The following is a 10996-nucleotide window of genomic DNA, read 5'->3' as shown; positions in this document are numbered from 1 at the left end:
AGTATAATATAAGATATATATATATTTAAATATAAATATATATTAAAAATAATTAAATAATCAACTATAATAAATATATATCAAAATTTATAACTAAAATTAGTTATCAGTATAAAATATATATTAAAAATAAATTAATAACTAAATTTAGTATACAAAATATTTTTATTAAATAATATATTTTTATATACAAATATATTGATAATTAATTTTAATATATAAATAATATTTTTTATTTTTTTTTCTTCTAATAATATACCAAATCGAGTTTCAAAGTATCAATCACTCACTTTGATTCTTTCTTATATTTTTTATTAGTTAACATTCGTCAATAATAGCCATTCATAAATAAGTATACATAATTAATTTTCTAAGTTGTTTTCTTAATGTTTATTTTAGATGGCCATTTAATTAGTTGATACATATACATAGTCGTTGATAATTATTGGTAGTAGAAACTTTGCCACGTGTCGTGTAGTGATAGGGAAGCTGTCATGGTTCCATTTCCGTTTCACTTTTGTGCTCTCTCTCTCCCTCACACACACATTCACTACAACTTAGTTGGAGTAGATACCATCATACCAATGGCTTCCTTCACTTTGTTCCATCTCTTCATTGCCATCATCCTCCATGTCTTTCTTGCCGCAACACCCATCTTCTCAGTTTCAGAACAACTCTCATCATCAACAATCCCCACCAGGTTTCTCGATTTTGCCAAAAAGCCTGAAACTTTCGATTGGATGGTGAACATCAGAAGGAAGATTCACGAGTACCCAGAATTGCTATATGAGGAATTTAAGACCAGTGAGCTCATAAGAATAGAGTTGGATAAATTGGGAATTTCATATAAGCATCCAGTTGCTGGAACTGGTGTTATTGGATACATTGGAACTCGAAAACCTCCTTTTGTTGCTCTAAGAGCTGATATGGATGCTCTTCCTATGCAGGTCATATTACATGAATTCCATAGTCTATAACTAAATATTCTTTACTTATCACATGCTTCATATCACGCCTTTAACTTTTGAATCCTGATACTATAGTACAATGTCTATTGATTCATGTAGTTGACCCTATTTCATGAAATTAGGTTATTATTGCTGTTACAAGTTTAAAAGCAATTTTGTCATGTCATGAAACCACTCGTTCCAAAAGTTTAGGCGGATAGGAAAAAAAAATTAATGGTTATATCTTTTAATACTCCCCTCAATTAAGAGCCTTTTTGGATTTGCTTGATTTTTGTATAGTGCTCTGATCCTATGTCATGAAATCACTCGTCTCTAAAGCTTAATCTGATGGGAGAAGTCAATATTAATAGTTATATCTCTATCATGTCATTCTTCAATTTTTGCAGATTCATTGAATTTTTTTCCCTTTTTTAATATATGTTATTGAATTATTGCTGTATGTAACCTTAGGAAATGGTGGAATGGGAGCACAAGAGTAAAGTACCAGGGAAGATGCATGCTTGTGGTCATGATGCTCATGTTACTATGGTTCTTGGTGCTGCTAACATTCTCAAACAGCATGAAAAAGAGATACAAGTTTGTTTTCTTATAGTTCCCTTTTTCTTTCTGCATAATGTTATGTTCTTTTTTTATTATGCTTATGTGTTTTTGGTTTTATAATTCTCATCATATTAAGATCAATGATGGCTTAAATTGTTCAACATATGGGATTGATGCCAAATTATTTCCAATTCCAATTTACCTACAGTTGTAATTTGTAAAATTATGATATTTATCATGTGCCATACATCTTAAATCGAAGAAATTATTAGCTGTTCATGGAATGGAACACTTAGGTAGTTAAGTGGATCATGTTAATGGCATTGATAGAGTAACATTTAAGCTTAACATACAAGATTATGGTAGGTCTTAGCTAAAATGTGACACCTAATACTTTCTCCTTAAATCATGAAAGAATTAATTGTTGGTGCTTTTTCTTAGAATATAGGAGAATAGAGAAAAGAAAACAAACAGATGAAGAAGTTCTTACTGAAGCATCATCCATCTCTCCCTGCCATTATCTTCTACATTGTTAATAGATCTTCGATGGACTAATTATTTCGTTGCGCAAACAGGGAACTGTTGTACTTGTTTTCCAACCAGCAGAGGAAGGAGGTGCAGGGGCTAAAAAGGTTATAGAAGCCGGAGCTTTAAAAGATGTAGGTGCTATCTTTGGATTGCATGTTGCCCCTAATATTCGTGTAGGCGAAGTAGGCTCAAGGTCTGGTACATTAATGGCAGCAAGTGGTTTCTTTGAAGCAACAATAAATGGAAAGGGGGGTCATGCAGCTATTCCTCAACATTCTATAGACCCTATTTTGGCAGCTTCTAATGTGATTGTTAGCTTACAACACCTTGTATCTCGTGAATCCGATCCTCTGGATTCCCAGGTAATTTCAGTTGATTTCTTCATTTTCTCTTCCCATGATTCTCTTATTTGCAATTGTTTCTGTGAAAAGTAGTTAGCCTCTCTTCTACATGCTGAATTGTGCTGTATATGTGCATCAGAATGAACAATAGAAAATGATGGCAAGGCCTGAGATAGCAACCTAATTTGTTTAGCTATTTTTCAGCTTTCATAATGTGTTATGCACATAAACTTCAGAAAGACCAGTTTGGAACAACATAATTTGAGATCTTAGTTTGTGGAACTGCTCCTAAATTGCCAGTCAAACCATTCAATATGTTGTCGTTGAAAGAACTGAAATGATTCTTTATGTCTTTCCTTCCTCACTCCCTCCCTTTTACTTCATTCCACTAACAAAGGGAACCTTGAAACAACGGTTAAGTTGTCTCTGTGTGACTTCAAGCTCAAGATAACATGTTCAAGCCAACAGTCAGCTATGTTGGATCTAGTGAAAGACTTGTTTCCCTAAGGGTTTTTCTTGTGTATGGAGACCATAACTCTTTTTCATACTAATGTAAAGCATGTCCCTGTAGGTTGTGACAGTTGCAAAATTCCAAGGAGGTGATGCATTCAATGTTATTCCAGATTCTGTCACAATTGGTGGCACCTTCCGAGCTTTCTCGAAAGAAAGTTTCTTGCAACTGAGACATCGCATTGAGCAGGTATGCTATGTAGCAGAATAAATTAATTTTTATGTGCTAAACATAAACTAAGATTAATGATCTATACTTTTTTTACATCCATCATAACCTCAGTAATTAACTTGTGTTCTTTCCTTCTTATGGTTGTTAAACCAAAAGGCTATTTCATGAAGGTGTTACTTAAATAAAATGAGTAATCACTACATGTATTATGAAAATTAAAACTGCCCCATTTTAATAAACTTATGAGTTATGTTGCAACTTAAAGAACTTGTTTATTCGCTGCAATTCGGAACTTGCTAAAGCCGATTTCATGAGGAAAGGTTCTGATATGTTTTTTCTGGTGTATGATTAATTTTGTTCTCTGGTTTTTTGTTCATGCTTTCTGCTTCTTCATGAATCATATGCAGGTTATTGTAGCGCAGGCCGCAGTGCAGCGGTGCAACGCAACAGTGAACTTCCTAGAGGGAGAGAAACCTTTCTATCCTGCTACCATAAATGATGGGAAACTACACAAGCATTTTCAAACTGTGGCAGGGACTTTGCTGGGTGCAAGTAAAGTTATTGAGGTTCCACCAATGATGGGAGCTGAAGACTATTCGTTCTATCAAGAGGTTATACCTGGCTACTTCTTTTGGCTTGGAATGCAGAATGCATCAAATGAAAGGCTTCACTCGTTACATTCACCTTTTTTCACAGTCAATGAAGATGCACTTCCTTATGGTGCTGCACTTCATGCATCACTAGCTGCTACTTACCTTCTAAAACATCAGAATGTTGTGCCATTTGTAGAAGCCATGTATAATGATGAATTGTAATTACTTCTCCCAGTAAATAGTCAAATTAATCTCTAAAATCTTTATTTAATCAAATCCATCCTTAAAAAGTTTTAACTTAATCATTTTAGTTTTTCGGTCATTTTCGTTGCTAACCGCGTCAAAATTTTTTTAATGTGATACATTAAGTGACACCACCACATACACCTAGTAGTCTTAATTAACGGCTAACATGATAAGTTTATGAAATTAGATCAAATCAACCCTAAATTGAGGGATTCCAATGCCTCAAGTTCTCCCCTAAATTAGGTTTTGGTTTGATCTAATTTTATAAACCTATCATGTTAATAGTCAATTAAGACTTCTATGTGTGTATTATAATATCACTTAACGTGTCAAACTAACAAATTTTGGCACTATCAACAAAGAAAATGACAGAAGGACTAACGCGATTAATTTAAAATATTTAAAAGACGAATTTAATTAAAAAAAAATTTTAAGAACTAATTTAAAAAACGAATGATATTTCAAGGATAAATTTAACCATTTAGCCTTACTTTCGCCCAATAAAATGATGAACTATAATAACACTCATCATCATAAAAGCCAATATTGGCTTAATTCTTGGGGCGTAACCTGATATTTGATGTTATAATAATTGTATTAATTTAGTTGAACGATATACGTATCTAGATTTTTGTCCATAAAAGTAATTTTATCTGACACAAACTTATAAATAGGAGAAGATTATATTATATGATATACAAAAGAAATTTATACATTATATTGGACTCTACTATACTATTATAGTATTATGTTGTTGAATTCTTCACTGGACCTTATAATTTAAACCACTGAATTATAATGAACACGGTTGAATATAGTTGTTAGATATAGTTATAAACATAGCATTCTTGAAACTAAAATGATGTGAAATCTATATATTCTCTGATTACTTGCTTTTAGTTTTCTCAAGACACCTTCTGAAAAAGTACTCTTTTGTTTTAAATAGTATCTATCAATATAAATTTTGGGAGTAATTACCATTTTGGTTTCAAAAGATCTTTGATAAAACGTTTCCAAAAAAAAAAATTATATTTCGACTTTCTAAAAATAATTTCAGTATAATTAAATGTATTCAAGATAAAAACACATATTCGAAAAAAAATTCTAGAAATAAAATTTTGAAAAATGATTTCTGCAAACTTGTCTAGATAAATGAGATTTTTCCATTTTCCTGCTGAGCGATTTTTTTTCCAATTATTTTTAAATAAATAAAAAAAATTTTAAAAATATTGAAAGAAATTTAGTATCAAATTTTTTCTTTTTTGCATAAACTTCATAAATAATTCTTCAAATATTTCAACAAAAAATGGATCAAATACATGATATATTTGTCACTAAGAAAAAAAAAAGCACATTATGTCAAACTAAAATAATTTAAAAATCAGAAGTATCATTTTTTAAGGTGACTTTATCATTTTATCAAAAATTAATTTTTTTTCTAGAGCAAAAATGTAGTTTAATTCTTTAATATGAACAAAATATTTTTTTATTTAAGAAATTATAACTCAAATAATATAATTTTTTTATATTTATTTAAAAAATTATGAATTTAATTTTTTTTTTATAAATTAGAAGTGAGATTGGAATCTAAATTTTTTTAACAAAAATTGAAAACTAAAACATTGCCATTTTCACTTTTGCAGTCTCACTCCCACTCCCACTCAGTAGACACTAAGAGAGTGCCAATGGCTTCCTTCACTTTGTTCTTTCTCTCCATCACCATCATCCTCCATGTCTTTTTTGCCGCAACACCCTCCTCCTCAGTTTCAGAACAACTCTCATCATCAACAATCCCCACCAGGTTTCTCGATTTTGCCAAAAAGCCTGAAACTTTCGATTGGATGGTTGGGATCAGAAGGAAGATTCATGAGTACCCAGAATTGCTATATGAGGAATTTAAGACGAGTGAGGTCATAAGAGCAGAGTTGGACAAAATGGGAATTTCATATAAGCATCCAGTTGCTGAAACCGGTGTTATTGGATACATTGGAACTCGAAAACCTCCTTTTGTTGCTTTAAGAGGTGACATTGATGCTCTTCCTATGCAGGTTACATTACATTCATATTGATTCAAAATATGTTCTTTACTTATATTACTGTAGTAATTTATTCTCATATTCTTCATGTTAAGCAGTGAAATGAGGTAAGTAATCATAGAGGGTTCTATTCTATCTTGGGTTATTGTTGTTAGAATTTAAAATAATAGTTATTTAGGATTATTGTTTTTAGAACAATAGAAGTTAGAATAAAGGTGTTTTTTTATACATATTTTTTATGCTATTGACACTATTTCTTCTCTATGTCTATGTCATTGACTTGTTGATTGTTGGTGTATGTAACCTTAGGAAATGGTGGAGTGGGAGCACAAGAGTAAAGTACCTGGAAAGATGCATGCTTGTGGCCATGATGCTCACACTGCTATGCTTCTTGGTGCTGCTAAGATTCTCAAACAGCATGAAAAAGAGATACAGGTTTGTTTCTTTATATTGGATTTATTAATTTCATTTCCCTTTTTGACATAATGCTATTTTCTTCCTTAGCTTATCCTTTTCCAAGGTTTGGTAAAAATAAATTAATTTTTTAAAGGTTAACTTGGTATGCATTGATTACAATATAAGTTTGCAATTTTTTCTATTAGTAGATTCCTTAACTGCTTATCAGAACTCTTTTGCTTTCCTTTAATGATTATGTGTTAGTTTTATTTTTGTACTTCCGGTCATGTCAAAATCAATTATGGCTTCTGTTTCTGGTTTCTACTTTCTAGCATATGGAATTGATGCCAAATTATGATTAATTAGACTATTTAGACCCACGTGATGTGGAGAGCTAAACAAATTAGACTATATACATAGATTCGTATAATAATGAAGGTCTAATATTTTAAACCTACCTTGTTTGGAGATTGACTAGAAAATATGTTAAATTGATGTTTGAATGAACATGTAATTTTTTCATTTTATTTATAAAATTCACTATTTGGTTATTGTAATTATGTTCTTTTATGCAAAGAATATTTTATTATGTTAACGACTTCAATTTAACATCACTAACATAAAACACAGCAATAGATAGAGGTATAACTAAATTGACAATTTAAGAAAGGTGTAGTAGCTAAGGTTTTAAGTTTTCAAGAATGCCACAAGTTTTCTTGATGCACCTACATGCAAAATGGCACCAACATAAGCAAATTTATATATTGGAACAGAGAAGACAAGGGCATGATGAGAACATATTTTCTTCTTTCTTTGAGTTGATTATTGACATCTATTAAAAATTGCTGACATGCACAATTAGAAAGAGTAATATGACATAAGCTCATTTTATAATAACTTGGTATCAACTTTTATATAATATAAATAGGTTCTGAAAATTTTGAAAAAGCTAAGTTTACTATGCAGGGATTGCATTATAAGTTTAATTCCATGTTACCAGCATTTGTAAATTATAATATCTATCATCTGCCATACATCTTAAATCATGTCAAAGTATTCATTTCTTTGTATTTGCTCTTAGAACATAATCTAGAAGAAGGGAGAAAAAGGAAAAACAAAAGGGAAAAAAGTTCGTCATCTTTACATTCTACTACTGTGATGAGTGTCACCCATATCTGCTAGTATTTTCTGAATTCGTTTTGTTTTGTAATTTGGACCTTTTCATGGACTCATTATTTTGTTTTCTACACAGGGAACTGTTGTTCTTGTTTTCCAACCAGCAGAGGAAGGAGGTGCAGGTGCTAAAAGGATCATAGAAGCTGGAGCTTTAGAAAATGTTTCTGCCATCTTTGGATTGCATGTGATGCCTAACTATCGTGTAGGTGAAGTTGCCTCAAGGTCCGGTGCAATAATGGCAGCAAGTGGCAGATTTCAAGCGACGATAAGCGGAAAGGGGGGTCATGCAGCTATTCCTCAACATTCTATAGACCCTATATTGGCTGCTGCTAATGTGATTGTTAGCTTACAGCACCTTGTATCTCGTGAATCCGATCCTCTTGATTCCCAGGTAAGTCAGTTGTTTTCTTCATTTTCCCCTACATATTGCCCTTAGATTGAAGTTTTTGATACTTAGTTTTTCACTATAAATAATATGTTCTTTACATTTTGCCAGTCAAATAATCCACTGTCTCCTTGTTAAAATGGATCGGAAAAAATTAGAGAAAAGATAAAGAACTAGAATACTTACCGGTTTACCCTGTTTCGGTCCTGATCGAGCAAGCAGAGAACCACATAATTTACTACTTCTCTTTTACCAGTCCTGCTAAATAAATGTCTAGATCACAAAGATGATGGATAGATCTTTTAGGCAAGGATTTAATAGCAATGTCAATGCAAAAATGAGATAGAGCAAGACAAATCTAGATCTTTTGGAAGTTTGCCTTCACTTCTGCTCATAAACTCTTATTTTCCAGATGTGATGATTAGTGATTGTTGGATACATTAGTTTTATTTCCTGAAAGGTTTTTCTTGTGTATGACAACCTTGCTCTTTGTCTTACTGATATAAAGCATCTCCCCATAGGTTGTGACGGTTGCGAAATTCCAAGGAGGCGATGCATTCAACGTTATCCCAGATTCTGTCACTATTGGGGGCACCTTCCGAACTTTCTCAAAAGAAAGTTTCAAGCAGCTGAAACAGCGCATTGAGCAGGTATGTCATGTCAAAGAATAAATTCATTTATATGCATGACATATCCAATGTTAATGATCACTATTTTTGTTACATACATCATAATCTCTACTGTAACATTCATGCAATAACAAACAGTCAAGAACCATATAAATGCTGCACAAGCTTTATATATGTAGTTGTCATACAAAACAATAGTCAACTTCACTGCAAATAGATACATAAACTACACAAATTTGGGGGGATTATGCTAATATCCATTAGGGGGTCTTTGATCATTTGTTAGAATAATATGGGTTGAGAGGTTTCTCTAATACCCTATCTATATTGTAATTCTGTGCAATACATCAACAAACACTGATATTCTGATACCATTCCCATCATGCTAATTTCTGTGAGGTAGGTTTCATTTTTTCATAGTGTAAAATTGTGTATGGATGCATAATTCCTGGCTCACTAAAATCTCGTAAACTGCATTACAAGTCACGCATCTCTCAAAGATATAGTCTCTAGGTAGTTTATAGGTTTAATTACTCTGTTGGTCCTTATAGTTTCACCAAATTTTCAATTAGGTCCCTATACTTTTTTTCTTTTGAATTGGGTTCCTACATTGCTTTTACTTTTGTAATTATGCCTTTTCATACTAAAAACGTTAAAATTAACCGAATATTTTTCTCAAAATACATGCGGTCAAAGGTCTAGTTAGATTTTTAATTATGAATACCTTCAATTTACGAAGAAATATTCAGTTAATTTTAACGTTTTTGGTATGAAAATGCATAATTACAAAATTAAAAGCAGTGTAGGGACCCAATTGAAAAGAAAAAAAGTATAGGAACCTAATTGAAAATTTGGTGAAACTAGAAGGACCAACAAAGTAATTAAACCTAGTTTATAAGTATGATGCAATCTTCACCTCTTGAGCTAAGACCGATTCGTGAATCATATGCAGGTTATTGTAGGGCAAGCTGCAGTACAGAGGTGCAACGCAACAGTCGACTTCTTTCAGGAAAAGAAACCTTTCTATCCTGCTGTTATAAACGACGGCGGATTGCATAAACATTTCCAGAATGTTGCAGGGAGTTTGCTTGGAACCAATAAAGTTATGGAAATGCCACCAGTGATGGCAGCAGAAGACTTTGCATTCTATCAAGAGGTTATACCTGGCTACTTCTTTTTTCTTGGAATGCAGGATGATTCAAGTGAAAGGCTTCCATTAATACATTCACCATATTTCAGAGTCAATGAAGATGCACTTCCTTATGGTGCTTCCCTTCATGCATCATTGGCTGCTACTTACCTTCTAAAACATCACCATGATGTAACCATTGTAGAGGGCAAAAATCATGATGAATTATAGCTACTTCCCCACATAAACTGATTAAAAGCCAATATTGGCTTAATTCTTGAATCTTGAGCACAACCTAACATGTGATGTTGTAATAATTGTATTGCTCTATACTTTTAAATTGTAAGAACTTAATTGAAAAAATTGAAAAAATTATAAAGACTAACAGTAAATTTATTGGGGTAGAAACAATGCCAAAAAAATTATGAGTTATAAATTTATAATATTTTATATTGAAATGATTTTTTATATTATTCTATAGATATAAAATTGTTATTTGATATGGATCATGAAACCTTATAATCGCTTTCAAGTAATAGTGAAGTAATTGTCAATAAGTTGTAGCTCATGTGGCATTTGTCTCCCTTCTCCGCATAGATTTTGGATTTGAATTTCTAATGACGTAACTAAATATAAACAAATAGCGAACAAATTATTCACATCGAATTTGATAAAAAAAAAAAAAAAACTATTATAATGGAGAAGAAATGTTTGCAGCAGAGGCCTAACATAGATGGCATACCTATCTGCCTCATACAACGTTGCATCTGGATTTTAATCTCAGCTGAGGCTGGTTGTTGGTTTAAGAACCCATGATACTCATGGTAGTGTGTGTGAGTGTGTTGTGTGTGTAAAACATGAGTGTAATACCTAAAATTGAGAGTTGTTCAATCCACTTGATCAAAAAAAAAAAAAAGAGAGAAGAAACGTTTTGTTCTCTATGATGTTACAAGTACATTATTCATAGATAAAATTGGAAACAACGTAGAGGAAGCTTGTAATTATACAACATGATGATAATTTTTACTAAAATAGAAATGGTTTTTATATAAAAAAATGTAATAAGTCATTTATTGATGACTTTGGTTCTATGATTAAGATCTTTTGCTCCAAATGAGAGGTTCTTAGTTCAAAATCCACCTAAAACATATTTTTATATAAGTATATAACATATACATATATAAATTGCGAATTAATCGAATAACGTTGAGGCTCAACTCACACAAAAACTCGATCCGTATAGAGTGCATGCTGCCACCCCTACAACCATGCACATACACTAGGATTTAGGATAAGGAAGTTCAAACATTAGGCTTAAGGAAACGTTCCAAAGCTTAAGAGAAAGAC

The 10996-nt window shown here is 32.0% G+C and overlaps 2 protein-coding genes across 2 annotated transcripts; both read left to right on the top strand.

The window, feature by feature from the left end:
• Window positions 1-377: 377 nt before the first annotated feature.
• Window positions 378-3942, top strand: LOC107617295 (IAA-amino acid hydrolase ILR1-like 4). The gene is made up of 5 exons (XM_016319029.3): window positions 378-947; window positions 1419-1544; window positions 2084-2398; window positions 2949-3077; window positions 3467-3942. Exons 1-5 carry the CDS (start codon window positions 495-497, stop codon window positions 3872-3874), a joined length of 1431 nt encoding a protein of 476 aa, XP_016174515.2. The 5' UTR covers window positions 378-494; the 3' UTR covers window positions 3875-3942.
• A 1550-nt stretch (window positions 3943-5492) lies between these two features.
• LOC107617296 (IAA-amino acid hydrolase ILR1-like 4) lies at window positions 5493-10077 on the top strand. Its single transcript, XM_016319030.3, has 5 exons — window positions 5493-5946; window positions 6244-6369; window positions 7583-7897; window positions 8413-8541; window positions 9473-10077. Exons 1-5 carry the CDS (start codon window positions 5584-5586, stop codon window positions 9878-9880), a joined length of 1341 nt encoding a protein of 446 aa, XP_016174516.1. The 5' UTR covers window positions 5493-5583; the 3' UTR covers window positions 9881-10077.
• The last annotated feature ends 919 nt before the right edge of the window (window positions 10078-10996 follow it).

The sequence above is a fragment of the Arachis ipaensis genome, chromosome B9 (assembly GCF_059453495.1).
Source record: "Arachis ipaensis isolate K30076 ecotype BB chromosome B9, ASM5945349v1, whole genome shotgun sequence".
Classification (NCBI taxonomy): domain Eukaryota; kingdom Viridiplantae; phylum Streptophyta; class Magnoliopsida; order Fabales; family Fabaceae; genus Arachis; species Arachis ipaensis.
Note: the sequence above shows the minus strand (reverse complement) of the source record. Positions and strands in the feature narration are given on the sequence as shown.

Coding starts and splice junctions, on each gene's coding strand:
- LOC107617295 (XM_016319029.3), top strand. CDS start 495: ATGGTTCCATTTCCGTTTCACTTTTGTGCTCTCTCTCTCCCTCACACA. Junction 1,545..2,083: donor AGCATGAAAAAGAGATACAA/GTTTGTTTTCTT, acceptor TTGCGCAAACAG/GGAACTGTTGTACTTGTTTT. Junction 2,399..2,948: donor CCGATCCTCTGGATTCCCAG/GTAATTTCAGTT, acceptor ATGTCCCTGTAG/GTTGTGACAGTTGCAAAATT.
- LOC107617296 (XM_016319030.3), top strand. CDS start 5,584: ATGGCTTCCTTCACTTTGTTCTTTCTCTCCATCACCATCATCCTCCAT. Junction 5,947..6,243: donor TTGATGCTCTTCCTATGCAG/GTTACATTACAT, acceptor ATGTAACCTTAG/GAAATGGTGGAGTGGGAGCA. Junction 7,898..8,412: donor CCGATCCTCTTGATTCCCAG/GTAAGTCAGTTG, acceptor ATCTCCCCATAG/GTTGTGACGGTTGCGAAATT.